Raw genomic sequence first — 12,653 nt, 5'->3', positions numbered from 1 at the left:
CAGAGCTTTGTAGATAGGTTCGGCTCGTTAGGGAGCTTCCGATGACCTTTCCGGCCCGGGTCTCAAGCTTCTGCATGCCGTGCTCGTCCATGTTGGCGATGTTGGCGATTTTGGCCGGTTTGACCTTTTATCCTTGACCTGGAAGGCCAGGCGCTTGTAAGTTGGCCATGCCTATTTTGGCCCTGCCTATTTTGGCCCAGCCCACTTTTGGCCCATGCGCAAGCCACCATGCACTTACACCACATGTGATCGATCCTTTTTCTTCAACACACCGCAACTTCCTCAAAACAACACCAAATTCCTTCAATTCTACTACATTCGAGAGCCCTTTCAATAATCTTTCCAGCGATGCCTCAATATAACGAATTGAAAATGCTGCAGGCTATGCAAAAAGTCCGAGAAGGCATTCCGTTGCGGCGCGCGGCCGAAGAATGTGGCGTTCCAAGGACTACCCTTCGCAACCGTATGGCCGGCCACAAATCCCGCCATATTGCATTCGAACACATGCAGGTTCTTCCGCATACAACGGAAGCCCGGCTCGCCGAATGGATCATCCTTCAGGGCGCTCTCGGCCTACCTCCAACGCATGCAACGGTCAGGGAATTTGCCCGCCGGCTGGCCGTGGACGGAGGCAAGCCGGAATACGTAGGACCGAAGTGGTTGCGCGGCTTCATGGCCCGGAACCCGTCAATTCAGACCCAGCGGGCACAAAGCATGGATGCGGCCCGGCTCAACGGCGCCACGGTCCCGGTAATCACGGCTTGGTTCAACTACCTGGCCCTCCCGGCTATCAAGCTGATCAAGCCGGAGAACCGTTAGAATAAAGACGAGACTAGCCTTCTTGAAGGCCAGGGTGACAACGGCATGGTTCTTGGATCTGAGGAAAGGGCCAACAACAAGAAGCTGAAGAAAAAGCAGTCAGGATCACGGAATTGGTCCACGTTCGTGGAATGCATCTCTGCAACGGGCAGGTCAATACCTCCTTTGGTGATCATGAAGGGGAAAACCTTACAACAACAACACTACCCAAATAAAATGGGTCCCTTCAAAGGTTGGAAGTTCCACACGCAGGAAAAAGGCTGGATTGACGATGAGAGTGCGTTAAAATGGCTTCAGGAAGTCTTCCTTCCCAACACCCGTACGGCCAACAACGAACGCCGGCTCCTCATTGTTGACGGCCACGGTAGTCATACAACTGATGATTATATGTGGACCTGCTTCCAAAATAACATTCAGCTTCTTTACTTACCGGCACACTCATCACACGTCCTTCAGCCGCTTGATTTGACGGTTTTCTCGGTCCTGAAGCGGGCATACCGGAAGAGGTTTAACTCTCTACCACGGTGCTCCGATTCAACGGTCTCCGGCCGGCGCACTATGTTGACCTGTTACCGGGCTGCCCGGGAAGAAGCATTCAAGGAAGAAAACTGCAAGGCAGGGTGGTATGCTACCGGCTTGTAGCCGGTAAATAAGCTCAAGCCACTCACGAGCCCTCGAGTGCTAGAAAATAGCAACAAAGCCGGTAAAAGTACGGCTTTAGCTGCTCTCAAGGAAGAGAGGGATACGGCTCATCAACAACAACAGTTGCTTGACGATTACGGCACTTGGAAGACTCCTAATAAGGTTACGGACCTTACGGTTGCTTTGGTCAAAGTAAACATCAGCTCCCCGGCCCGTAGGGCACGTCACCAGCTATTCAGGAAGGTCAGGAAGGCATTCACCCTCAGGGACTTTGAGATGGCTAAGCTCAGACACGAAAATGAGGCTCTGAAAGCTGAGCTTGAGAACAAAAAGGGAACCAAGAGGAAGAAGGTGGAATTGAGCCCAAATTCCAAGCTTGCCTCAATAAAAGACATTCGGCGCGCGCAGAGAGCAGTGGGGCGCGATATTGACAGCTCTGACGAATCAGAAAGCTCGGAAGAAGAAGAGGAAGTCAAAAGTTGTATAGTAATTGGTTGATTTGGCGATATTCTACATGCTTCAATGTAGGGTGTCATTCATGTCAGTGGGCGGCTCAGCACGGGCCAAAAGTGGGCTGGGCCAAAATAGGCATGGTCAACTTAGAAGTCTTCGTAAGCCTCACGAGTAGAGCCTCTGACGCGAGAGGATTCCAACAAAGCCGAATTATTCATTTTTACCCCCGGGTTGCGGCGTAGGAAGCGATCCACATATCGCTCGCCCACGATCTTTTTCGTGCCAGTCTCATCGAGTATGGCTTGAGCGAATCTCCGGACCTGACGACGGCTAGGCTCACGCCCTGCAGCTTCCTCATTGAGGCACCAGTCGGCTAGGAAGCTTTCCTACGCATCGGAGAGATTTCTTCCCGTCTGTTTACTTTTTGCTCGATTTTCTGCCCCATGGATGCGTTTGCAGAGGGTGAAGGCAGGGATGCCATGTAACTTGGCGTCGTCCTTCTGCGAAGCGCCCTGCTCAACAGCAAATATTGCAGCTTCAATGAGCTGCTCGCAACGGTCCGAAATGGCCTATTTTATATTTTGAAGCAATTTGGGCTTGGTTTGATGAAGTTGTGGTGTTTCGATGAGGGTGTGGTGTTTTGAAGTTGTAGGGGTGAGAAATTTGATGACAGGGGCAGAGATTTCGCTGTGGGGCGATTTCCTTATTGGGTCACCACGTCCATACACGTAGAAAGCGGCATGTCTGGTAATTCACCCCTTCCGAGTCGATATAGGACTATTGTGCGTGCGTGGAGATTGAAGTCTGTGGAAGGTCTGCCCTTGTTCCATCTCGTTATAGGCGCGATGGATCGGAACGTACCGGTTGTAGTTGGGCCGCGTCAAGTATATGCTTGTGGCTGATTTGATGGATTTGGCTGATTTGGTGGATTTGGGTAAGGACTGGAAGGTGTGTGCAAGGAAGACCCTTTCGTCAATTGCAGCATTCTTGTTCTATTTGTACTCGTGCCAGCCGATTGAGTTTGACACCACGGCACGGCGTAAGTCTTCTCAGTGTACGTGTCATCAGGTAGCAAATCCATGGTTGTGCCGAACCTTGACGCCCCCGGGCCGTTCAAAGTTCGGGTGTGTGGAGCGGAGCGGCCGGCATGTGGTGCGTCAGTTGTAGTCAGCCGGATCCGAGAACCTTTCGTGTTGGACTTGTCGTGCTTCCGCGGGTATTGGCTTTTTGTCACGACAATAAGGATTAGTGAGCAAAAGGACCTATGCCCGGGCGGCGTTAATGACTTCCTGGCGGGTAAAAAAGGTACCGCCGATCTTGTTGACGGCATGCTCAATGCCCTCATGCCGGCCGGACCCGCCGCGTATGTTGTTGAAGACGGCGGCGGGCTGGTAGCCGCTCGAAACCTGCTCCATCGCGACTTTCTTGAACTCGGCACATCGCCAGGTCTTGTCGATAGCCTCAATGTCATGATTGTGCGTGACGGTAGGGTCGACGGGCTTATAAACAACGCGGCCGTCGCTATAGACCGAGCGCTGCATTGTCTTTGGGCAGGCGATTAGATCGCGATATTTTTTACTACGCCGAGAGCCAGCTACAATACCCTCACCTACCTGCCTTTTCTTAGTATAAACATTTATTGAGGAATAATACAATCGGCAGCGAAGCGCGAGGGTCCTCTTTTATCGCCAGTCTGGCATACGTATTCCTTCCGAGCCGGCGAGTATATATTATTCATAAAAGGCCAGTATTTTCGTGCTCCTCAGTAGTAAATATGAGGGTTTCCTGGCCTAGGAAAAAACGCGTGCGAATATCATCTAGACCGGCCGGTATTTCGATGAGGGCTCTTAGGGTAGGTGGCGCGGGCTTGGGGGTCGTAGTTAGCTTAGGGAACGGTATCGAGGGACCTAGAAGAAAAGAAAACGTTAGTTATATTAGTAGTCTCTTATAAGTGTAAGGAAAAGGACACCCCAAACACCAACTGCGCGCACAGGGTGCGCGCCCACCACTTGTCACCAACTGGCTAGAACACTGCCAGCTGGCATACGCTACGCCGTGGCGCCACGACCGCAGACTGATGCCCGGGCCGAACCCCTGAGCAGGTATATAAACAATGGCCCTCGCCCATCTTCCTTTGCGAGGGCCAGGTTGAAGTCTTACACCAATACAAGTCATTGCTCCCCTACCTTCTTGCCTGCATTGTGACCACCTTGATCAGGCGTACCTACCTTCTCTTACATAAGGAACACGCGTTGACCGTCTGGCCAGATCACTGCTGGCTGTCATGAGGCACTAAGCCCATACCGGGCGCCATGTGTCACATGCACATTCTGGACCGAGCCCCTGAGCATGTATATAAACAATGGCTCTCGACCTCTCCTTTGCGAGGGCCAGGTTGAAGTCTTACGCCAATACCAGTCTTTGCTCGATACCGGTCTTTGCTCACCTTCTGTTGTCTTCATTGTGACCACCTTGATCAGGCGTACCTGCCCTCTCTTACAAAGGGGGTCCGGTAGCGGTCTTCTTAAACCTAAAAAAGTGGGCTTTTTACCGATCCTTACACACACAACCAAACGCAGCCTAAAGGTACGAAATAGAGGTGACACCGCGGAAACGTAGATAATCGACAAAGACTATAAAGGTACTAGAATAGGTATAGAAATAGTAGAAAAAGGAGATAATTGTCGAAAACCGTAGCCTAAAGGTATACCGCGGAAATAGTAGAAGCTGCCACTTGATTCTTCGCCACCAGATTTTGCCACTATTCATAACTATAAAAGATAGACTTTTTGCCCTCTCAAAGGAAACAAAAAGTCAGACCTTTTCAGACAATTCAAGCCTTACCTTCCTGCATCAAATGCCCCATTTTCCACTGCCCTGTGAATGCGCGTGACACTTTTTTTTCGTGACCAACTTTAATCTAAATATCGCATAGGCGGGGCTTCTTTGTTACTTATTCCTTGGCATTGCAGGGTCTTCCTTTCCAGCGGCTAGGAAGCGGATGAACACTTTGCACGTCGCGTTGGGACCATGGAATTCCTTAACTGCAATTAACTTTGAAAGGAGACTGCAAGTTTTCCACGGCATGTATTGGATGTTTTGTCATGCTCGAATTGGGGCCACTTGGGTATCCAGAAAGTGGAGCGCTATATCCACTGCGCAGGCCACAGTGGCCACCTGAGGCAGCAGCGTTTCCGACCCACTGTACTTGCCAGCGCCGGGGTACAAGGACGGTCAACGCGAAGCATCCAAGGAAAGAAAGATGAAGACCCGGCAGAGCTTGCACCTCGACATGGGCCGAGAATAGACAAAGAACGGCCTTCCCGTCCACGCTATTCTTAGGTTCTTTCTACCACTCCCTATCATTGGCGCACTCTGTACAGTGGGACTGACCCATGTCCGACAAGACACAGCGCTGTTTCCATGGCGCACACGCCGAGAACGGAGTACCCGCCCACGCTAAATACAAGAGAGAAGAGAAGGAGAGAAAACGGAAAACAAACGAAACGGAAAACAAACGAAACAAAAAATCAAGCGAGGTGGCGTGGTCACTTCATGACGGTCATGGTGTGGACATAGCGTATCTTGCCGTTCTCGAGGCGGAACTCGTGGCTGTCGGGGTCGTTGCCGCCGAAGGAAAAGAAGACGTCGCACGACCCGAGGCTCTCGTCGATGACATAGCGGCGGTTGGTGTTCTTGATGCCGCTCGGCACGCCCACGTTGCAGCTCGGCTGTACGTAGCTGCCACCCTCCAGCCGCGCACACGGGCTGCCCCACGGCACCTTGACGCTCTTGTCGTTGAACAGGTCGAGGTACGCGTCGGCGCCGGCCTGCAGCACGGCGCGCGTGTCCTGCTTGGCCGCCGGGATCTCGGTCCACGCCTCCGCCGACGCGTACTTGAGCGTCCCCGCGGGGTTGAAAAGCCAGTCGCCCGTCGACGTTACGAGGGTCTCGATCTTGGACAGCGCCCCGTCGGTGAAGCGCATCTGCGTGCCGATGACGTGCGAGCTCCCCGAGCTGGTGATGATGAGCTCGGTGAAGGTGGCGCACTGCGTCGTGTCGTACGTGCTACGGTTGTGGTCGATCTTGAGCGCCGTCGCCAAGATCCCCGTCGCCAGCGTGGCCGCCTTAAAGTTCTGCGTGTACGTCACGCTCGAGCTCGCCTTGAGCCCGTCGGCCTTGCCCGCCGTCTGCGCCGCGATGTACGCGTCCGTCTGCGCTTTGAGAAAGTCGCGGTCACACGTAGCCGCGGCCGATGTGGGAGCGGCGAGGGCCGCCCGGCTCAGCGCCAGACATGTCGCGAGAAGTGATACGAGCATGGCGAATCAGTTCTATTCGGCGTTGCTGGTCAAAGGTCCTGAAAGCCTGTGTCCGGTTTTGCCCATCAAGGCCGCTCGCCAGCTCCTCCCTGCCTCTCTTATACTGGCTCTTCATAAGGACTTGATTCCACGGCGATTACCATCAGGCAAATGTCCCGCCAGGAGCCGTCGAGCAACCCCGGGCAAATCCCCGATAGTGCCGCGGATATTGGCATTGATTGTGCGGGGCGTGAGCGTCAAATATGCTCGGTATTCACCCTCCGTCTAAAGTCGGGTAAAACTGCTCGTGGGCCATCCATCGGTCCCCCATCTCGTTCTGGTGTAGAGAGTCGAGTCTGAATTTAGGGTTCCTCCAATTACATTCCACTGTTGGGCACTTGAAGATGCGACAGTTGTGGCTAGCCGAACGCGGTGAGTTGGTTACCGGTATTAATTACCGAGTCTCCGATTTCACTCTCCAGCACCCAAGACCTGGTTGAGAACAATAGCAAGTGTCTCGGAATAGGGACCATAGGCTGAGAAGAGTTGGACTACACCGCAGAAACCAGCACAAGACACGTAAGGGTGTGAAATTTCGCTTGCTAATTATGCCAGACCCAAGCCACTCTACATACACCATACACCTATTGGCCAACAAACCTCACAGACCAAGAGCCCGGGCGGCCACGAGACGACGCTATCCGTCATACTTTACCTATAGACTCAGAGCTTCGCCCTCGGCGGCTCCAGCGCGGCAACGACGTCAGCATACCTGTCGTACGCGTCCTTCTCGGCGTCAAAGTTGAGCAGCCACGGTTCCCGGACCAGATGGATCATCTCGGGCTTCTTCCAGACCCGTGACCAGTCGGCCTTGTGCCAGCGCTCGCGCGTCTTGGGCCCCATGGCCTGGGCGCGGTGGACGCGGTCGTAGCGGATCTTCTCGTAGGCGCGCAGAGCGCGCGGGATGTCGGCGCGGCCGCTCAGCTGCAGGCACGTGGCCAGCACGACGCCGTCCTCGATGGACTGGCTGGCGCCCTGGATCGACGTCGGCAGGAACGGGTGCGCCGAGTCGCCGATCAGCGTGATGCGCGCCCGCGGTGAGATGAAGGTCGGCAGCGGGTCCCGGTACACGAGCTTGTGATCGATCAGCCGCCCCGGCGGCGTCGCCTTGACCAGCTCGTGTACGATCGGGCACCACCCGTCGAGGTACTTGAGCGCCTCTTCCGGCTTTCCCGGGAACTGCCAGCTCTCCTCGATGTTCCCGTCATCGATGTGCGTAAACACCCAGTTGATCTCCTTGCCTCCCTTGATGGATGACGCGAGGAAGTGGATGTCTGGCCCGATGAAGCCCTGGTGCGTGTCACCGTTCACGACGAGATGCTTGATGATGGGGTTCTTGGCGACGTCGTCGGAGGGAAACCAGGCCCGGTAGACGGCGTAGCCCGACGACTTTGGGTTCTCGTCGAAGCCCAGCACAATCTTCCTGCCGCGCGAGCGGACGCCCTCGGCGGCAATGACCACGTCGGCCACGAAGCGCTCGCCGCCGATAACGACGCCGGCCTGGGGCGGGTCGTCGGTCTCGAAGTAATCCTCGACGCGCTTGCCCAGGCGGATGTCGATGCCGCGGGCGAGGGCGTGGCGGTAGATGATGTCGTGCAGCTGGCCGCGGTGGCCGTTGATGCGGCGGCCCCACGTCTTCTCGTGGGCAAAGGACTGGCGCGTGACGAACTCGCCCTCGTGGTGGTACAGGTCGAGCCAGGTCGTCTGGCGCGCAATGGCCTCCATGGCGTCGATGACGCCCGGCCAGCGCTCAAAGGCCTTGGACCCGTTGGGGTCGAAGCTGATGATGTCGCCGATGCGCGTGATCTCGTCGATGTCGTCGACCTTTTCGTACAGCGTCACCGAGTGGCCCTTGCGGTCGCACTCGATGGCCGCTGCGAGGCCGGCAAAGCCAGCGCCGACGACTATGACCTTGATCCCCGACGGCGGGAGGCGCAGAATCTCGCTCGCCATGATGGGCCTGCTGTTCTGTGCCGTACTGTACTCTATCTTGCTGTCTCGGGACCCAGGCACACAGGGTACTCGCCTTGGACCAGGTCGGTGGGCGAGGCGATTCCGGCTTGTGCGACACCGGAAGGGCCAGGGATGGGTTCGATCGTACTGTATACCACGGCTGGCGTCCAGTAGTGGTGGGCGAGGTTGAGAGGAATTGAGGCGGTCAATTGGCGCTTGGCCGGTGTTTCTTTTGGCTCCGAGAGCGGACTGGTCGATGGGGAGAGGACAGGCCGCCGCAAACCGCAAGCCCGGGAACTTCCCAGCTGGGAAAGACGCCAGAGAACGGGCCGTTGCCAATGAAAGCAGCAGGCCGAACTGCCGACCCCGCTCCTGCCGTGGTCGTGGGCCTTGGTTGGGGGTCATGAGGCGTGGCGGTGGTGCGGTTCCAGACCCGAGTTGCCCCAGCAGTGCGAGCACGGCAGATTCGCCAGCTGCCATTGGAGCAGCCTGCCAAGCCCGCCTGTGCCCCAACGGCACACGTAGCTTCGCGTGGTGGTGTTCGTGTGCCCTTAAATTGGATTGCGGGGGAGATAGGGCCTGTTCGATCCGGAAGAGTCGGGGTAGGCCATGGCGCCGAGCGGCTGCGGGATCTCGACCACTGAGCCCATTTTCTCGGCCGTGGAAGTGAAGCCGGGACACGCCACACTCGACTTTACTCAGCGCCGGGGCGGCTGCCAAAATGACTCAAGATGGATGCATGTTCTCTTTAGACATTGGCGCTTTCCCCAGCCAAGCGACGAACAGGTTCTGGAGCTACAGAGGATCGCGATTGAGCTGCCGCCGTTCTGGCTAGAAACAAACTCCACGGTATCAAGTAATTGCCCTACTCACTTGATAGGCAGTGTTTCAGGAAAAGATGTCAAAAAGGGTTCACGTGTCGAGACCCAACTGGCAACAGTCGGGCTCGGTGTGTTCGATGTCACCTTTTTTGCATTGCTGATCCTGCACTTGCTACTCAGAGATTTATGAGTCCACGACATCAACACTTTTACAGTCTTGTGCAGGGGTTTGTTTACGACTGGGGAAAAACGAGACCAGCAATGTTTTACTGATCACTTAAGTACGTCTAGTACTTGATCCCAGCAAGAGTCATCTTGTTCATGACACTCTTGGATGACGGTCGACTAATCGAATTCATCATCACAGAAGAGCAGTTGCCCGAAACGGCCGCTGGAAAGTTTACCACCACCATTGAAATTTTGTTTTGTACTGCGATTTCCACCGCCGAAAGGCAAACTATGTACAAGAACTCTCCCGTCTCCTAATTCAACTAAGAATCAGAGACGTGGCTTCACCTGCCCTATCCCTCGGCGACTCGCTAGCTGCCAACTTAGCCACGAGCGTCCTCGACTGCAGCGCGCACAAGTGATAACTGCCTTAAAGACACTGAGAATACCACTGGTTGGACACTTTGCACGTTGAACCCGACGCGCAGCATGTCGCGCCCGACCAGCCCGAACCGCCACACTGTGCCCATTTAGCAGCGCACTATTCAATCAATTTGAGAGAAGTCAGTAACGATGGCCCGTGCAGTATCAGAAATTCTGGAGACAGGGGTGGATGGATGTTGAAAAGCCTACCGTGGTGCTGCCCCCTCCGCCGGTTCCTCCGCCGGTACCGCCGCCAGTGCCTCCGCCAGTGTCTCCGCCACCGCTGGTCGAGCCGCCGACGTTGATGGTGGAAGAGCCGGTCGAGAAGTAGCCCTCGGTGGCGACAATCTGGTAGTCGTGAGTGCCGAGCTTGAGGCCGGCTGCAGCCCAAGCGTTGAAGTGGTTGGCCATCGTGACGGTGCCGCCAGTACGTTTGGAGACACGAACGGACCAGTACTGGTCGAACGTGGCCGTGCCAACGATTGACGGCTGGTTGACGCGCACCGTCTTGTAGATGTTGTACGTGCCGCCGTCCGTTGTCACGCTGCCGAGCTGCGTCGCTCCCGTCGACGGGTTATATGTGCCAAAGTTCTCCACCACGTAGTACTCGACCAGCGGGCTCTTGGTCCACCCATACACGGCCAGGTACGAGTTGCCGTTGGGCTGGTATGTGCCCGTGTAGTTGATTGTTCTGTTGCATGCCTAGTCAGTCGCCGATTGATGTCGATGCATGGATAGATGCTAGGAAAGCACCCACCTCGCGGTACCGGGATTCCATCCCTTGCCGCCGACCCAGTTGCCGTTGCCTGACCACTTTGCCGTGTACTGTCCGCCCGCTTCGTTGGTGTAGCTGACGCTGCCGGCCCCATCCGTCCAGAACGAGTAGTAGTAGCCGTTGTGAGTACCCGTCTGACTGGTGGTCAGAGTCTGGCGTCTCTCCACGCCTGGCATGGCGCCAGGGGCGGCCAGGGTGCCGGCTACGGCGCTGGCAGCAGCAAGAAGGGTCGAGAAGGTAACCATGATGCCGGCTGAGTTCGGTTGATCGGACCCGAGGAACTTGGTGAGCCCGAGTCGATGAATGTGGGTGGGACCTGTGGCTTTTATATGCCTTTGGCCAGCCCAAAGCAATTTCGCCAAGGGGCGCGATGGTTGTTTGAGATTTATTCTTAGTCTTAGCCAAGCACCAAGTATCCCTGCTCTCTTCTCCACGTTTCTGTCGGGATGCCTTCCGATGCCCCTTGCCCTCCACGACCTGTGTCGTTTATAGGCGAAGCTCCGCCCATTGTGATGCTACGTCGGGCAGAAACCGACGAAAACTCCAACATCTTCCCCGTCCTTCCGGTGCCGACCGATGTAACACTCCGCACTTAACTCCCCGGGGCGATCCTTTCCTGGCTGAGAATGCGGAGGATATATGCGGCCGACTGGTTTGGAAAGCGAAATGGTTCTAGCTGCCAGCCCACTGCATCAGCAGAATTGGTTGGGGCCGAGGCCATCCCCAAATGTTCGTCCTTTATTCTCCCACGGTTCCGCGACTGCCCACTCCGCAAGTTGGTCGTTACTCCCTTTGTCATCTCGGAACATGTCTGCAATTTGACACTTGTCATGCGCCAGCACCACAGCCCGGGATCGCACGCGCCCCAAAAGCCCAGGCGCTCCACACAGCCCGGGATCTCACGCGTCCCAACAGCCCAGGCGCTCCACTAGGAACCGGGTCTCGCATTGACCATGAGGCGGCACTAAAACGAGACAGCTACAGGAACCATCAGCCTTGCATGCCCATAACCGGGTCAGCGGGGTCCCTTAAGAGCCGCTAGACAGCGACTAGGCCTAGTGACCGCTGGTTAAATGTACAGGGGGCGCACTGCCGATTCACCCGGCGGCTAAATCCAGCCAGCTGCGACTCCAGCTGCCTGTCTTGCCTTGCTTGCCGGGCGCGTGGGTCTCCGCTCGCCAGCTTGGCGTCTGGTTCGGGGCTCGACGCCTCAGAAGCCTTACCCAAAACGCAACTGCGGCCAGTCGTGCCCGAGATTTCCGTTCGAGACCAGGAACGCTGGGCCGCAGAGAAGCGCGTTCCGGGCCAGAGGAGACGGCCTGCCCACGGCGAACTAGCAGACTCGCCACGATGTCGCTGCAGTCGACATCCCGCAGCCCGAGCACCGCGCAAAAGTTCCATTCGTAGCTCGTCCGAGGAAGTGTAGCCCCCTAGCTTGGGTACGTCATCCGCTCTTCGTTGCGTTTGTGTCTCATCGAGAGCGACGGTGGTATCCAAAACATATTATCCAGCTGCTAGCTTCGACAAGACTATCCGAAGAAACGTAAATAAGATTAGGCTATAGGTCTGGGCTCGTCTTCAATAGACAGAGTCGCATTATTAGCGCATTGGGAGTTCAACAACCCTCCAGTCACGCCCAGTTCGCAGTTACCTTCAGGAAATCATGTCACTTTGCCCGCCTTACCGATAGAGCTAGTAGCCATTTAGACATGAGGCAGCTGAAAACCCGGAATCTCTTTCACAGTCTTCCGGGGAGGGCACCATCACAAGCTATTCGGTTGCTAATAAGTACCACACACCAAGGCAACTCAACCATGCGCAGCAGACATAACGACTTCAACTGGGCTGCGTTGCCATCCAGCGAGGTGAGAAATACGACGAGTGAAATCACAATGAAGGCACCGCGGCCCTTCCATCCCAGCCACGGCTCACAAGTCGTGCATCTGCACGCCGCCCATCTCGTGACCATAGTCGTCCTTGATAAAGTCAGCCGCCCTCTCAGCGACAGCAATGACCAAGCTGTTGGGATTCGCCTGCGGATCAGGGGGAACGCGCTAGTGTCCACCAACTTCCGGCCCAAAGTTTCTTCTCTCGCAAATCATGCGCTATATTTCTCCAGAACAGCATTCCTGCTTGGCGCAGCTTTGATGCCTCCACTGTCCAGTTTCTGCACAGTATCCTGTAACCTTGTGGCCGTTTTTGTAGCGAAGCTAGTCACTAGGATAAAACAATCTCTAAGAA

At 55.7% G+C, this 12,653-nt stretch overlaps 3 protein-coding genes across 3 annotated transcripts; all 3 read right to left on the bottom strand.

The window, feature by feature from the left end:
* Positions 1 to 5,462: 5,462 nt before the first annotated feature.
* On the bottom strand, positions 5,463 to 6,233 carry B0T26DRAFT_646043 (uncharacterized protein; the record flags this gene model as incomplete). Its single annotated transcript, XM_060437777.1, has 1 exon — positions 5,463 to 6,233. The coding sequence occupies one exon, from the start codon at positions 6,231 to 6,233 to the stop codon at positions 5,463 to 5,465; it is 771 nt and encodes a 256-aa protein (XP_060296218.1).
* Positions 6,234 to 6,935: 702 nt separating this feature from the next.
* Positions 6,936 to 8,225, bottom strand: B0T26DRAFT_740835 (uncharacterized protein; the record flags this gene model as incomplete). The annotated part of the gene is made up of 1 exon (XM_060443891.1): positions 6,936 to 8,225. One exon carries the CDS (start codon positions 8,223 to 8,225, stop codon positions 6,936 to 6,938), a length of 1,290 nt encoding a protein of 429 aa, XP_060296217.1.
* Positions 8,226 to 9,644: 1,419 nt separating this feature from the next.
* B0T26DRAFT_812276 (glycosyl hydrolases family 11-domain-containing protein) lies at positions 9,645 to 10,657 on the bottom strand (the record flags this gene model as incomplete). The annotated part of the gene is made up of 3 exons (XM_060447306.1): positions 9,645 to 9,755; positions 9,848 to 10,328; positions 10,395 to 10,657. 3 exons carry the CDS (start codon positions 10,655 to 10,657, stop codon positions 9,645 to 9,647), a joined length of 855 nt encoding a protein of 284 aa, XP_060296216.1.
* Between the last annotated feature and the right edge of the window lie 1,996 nt (positions 10,658 to 12,653).

Source organism: Lasiosphaeria miniovina (assembly GCF_030549165.1).
Source record: "Lasiosphaeria miniovina strain SMH2392-1A chromosome Unknown B0T26scaffold_4, whole genome shotgun sequence".
Classification (NCBI taxonomy): domain Eukaryota; kingdom Fungi; phylum Ascomycota; class Sordariomycetes; order Sordariales; family Lasiosphaeriaceae; genus Lasiosphaeria; species Lasiosphaeria miniovina.
The sequence above is the reverse complement of the archived record's forward strand: the minus strand, read 5'-3'. Positions and strand labels throughout refer to the sequence as shown.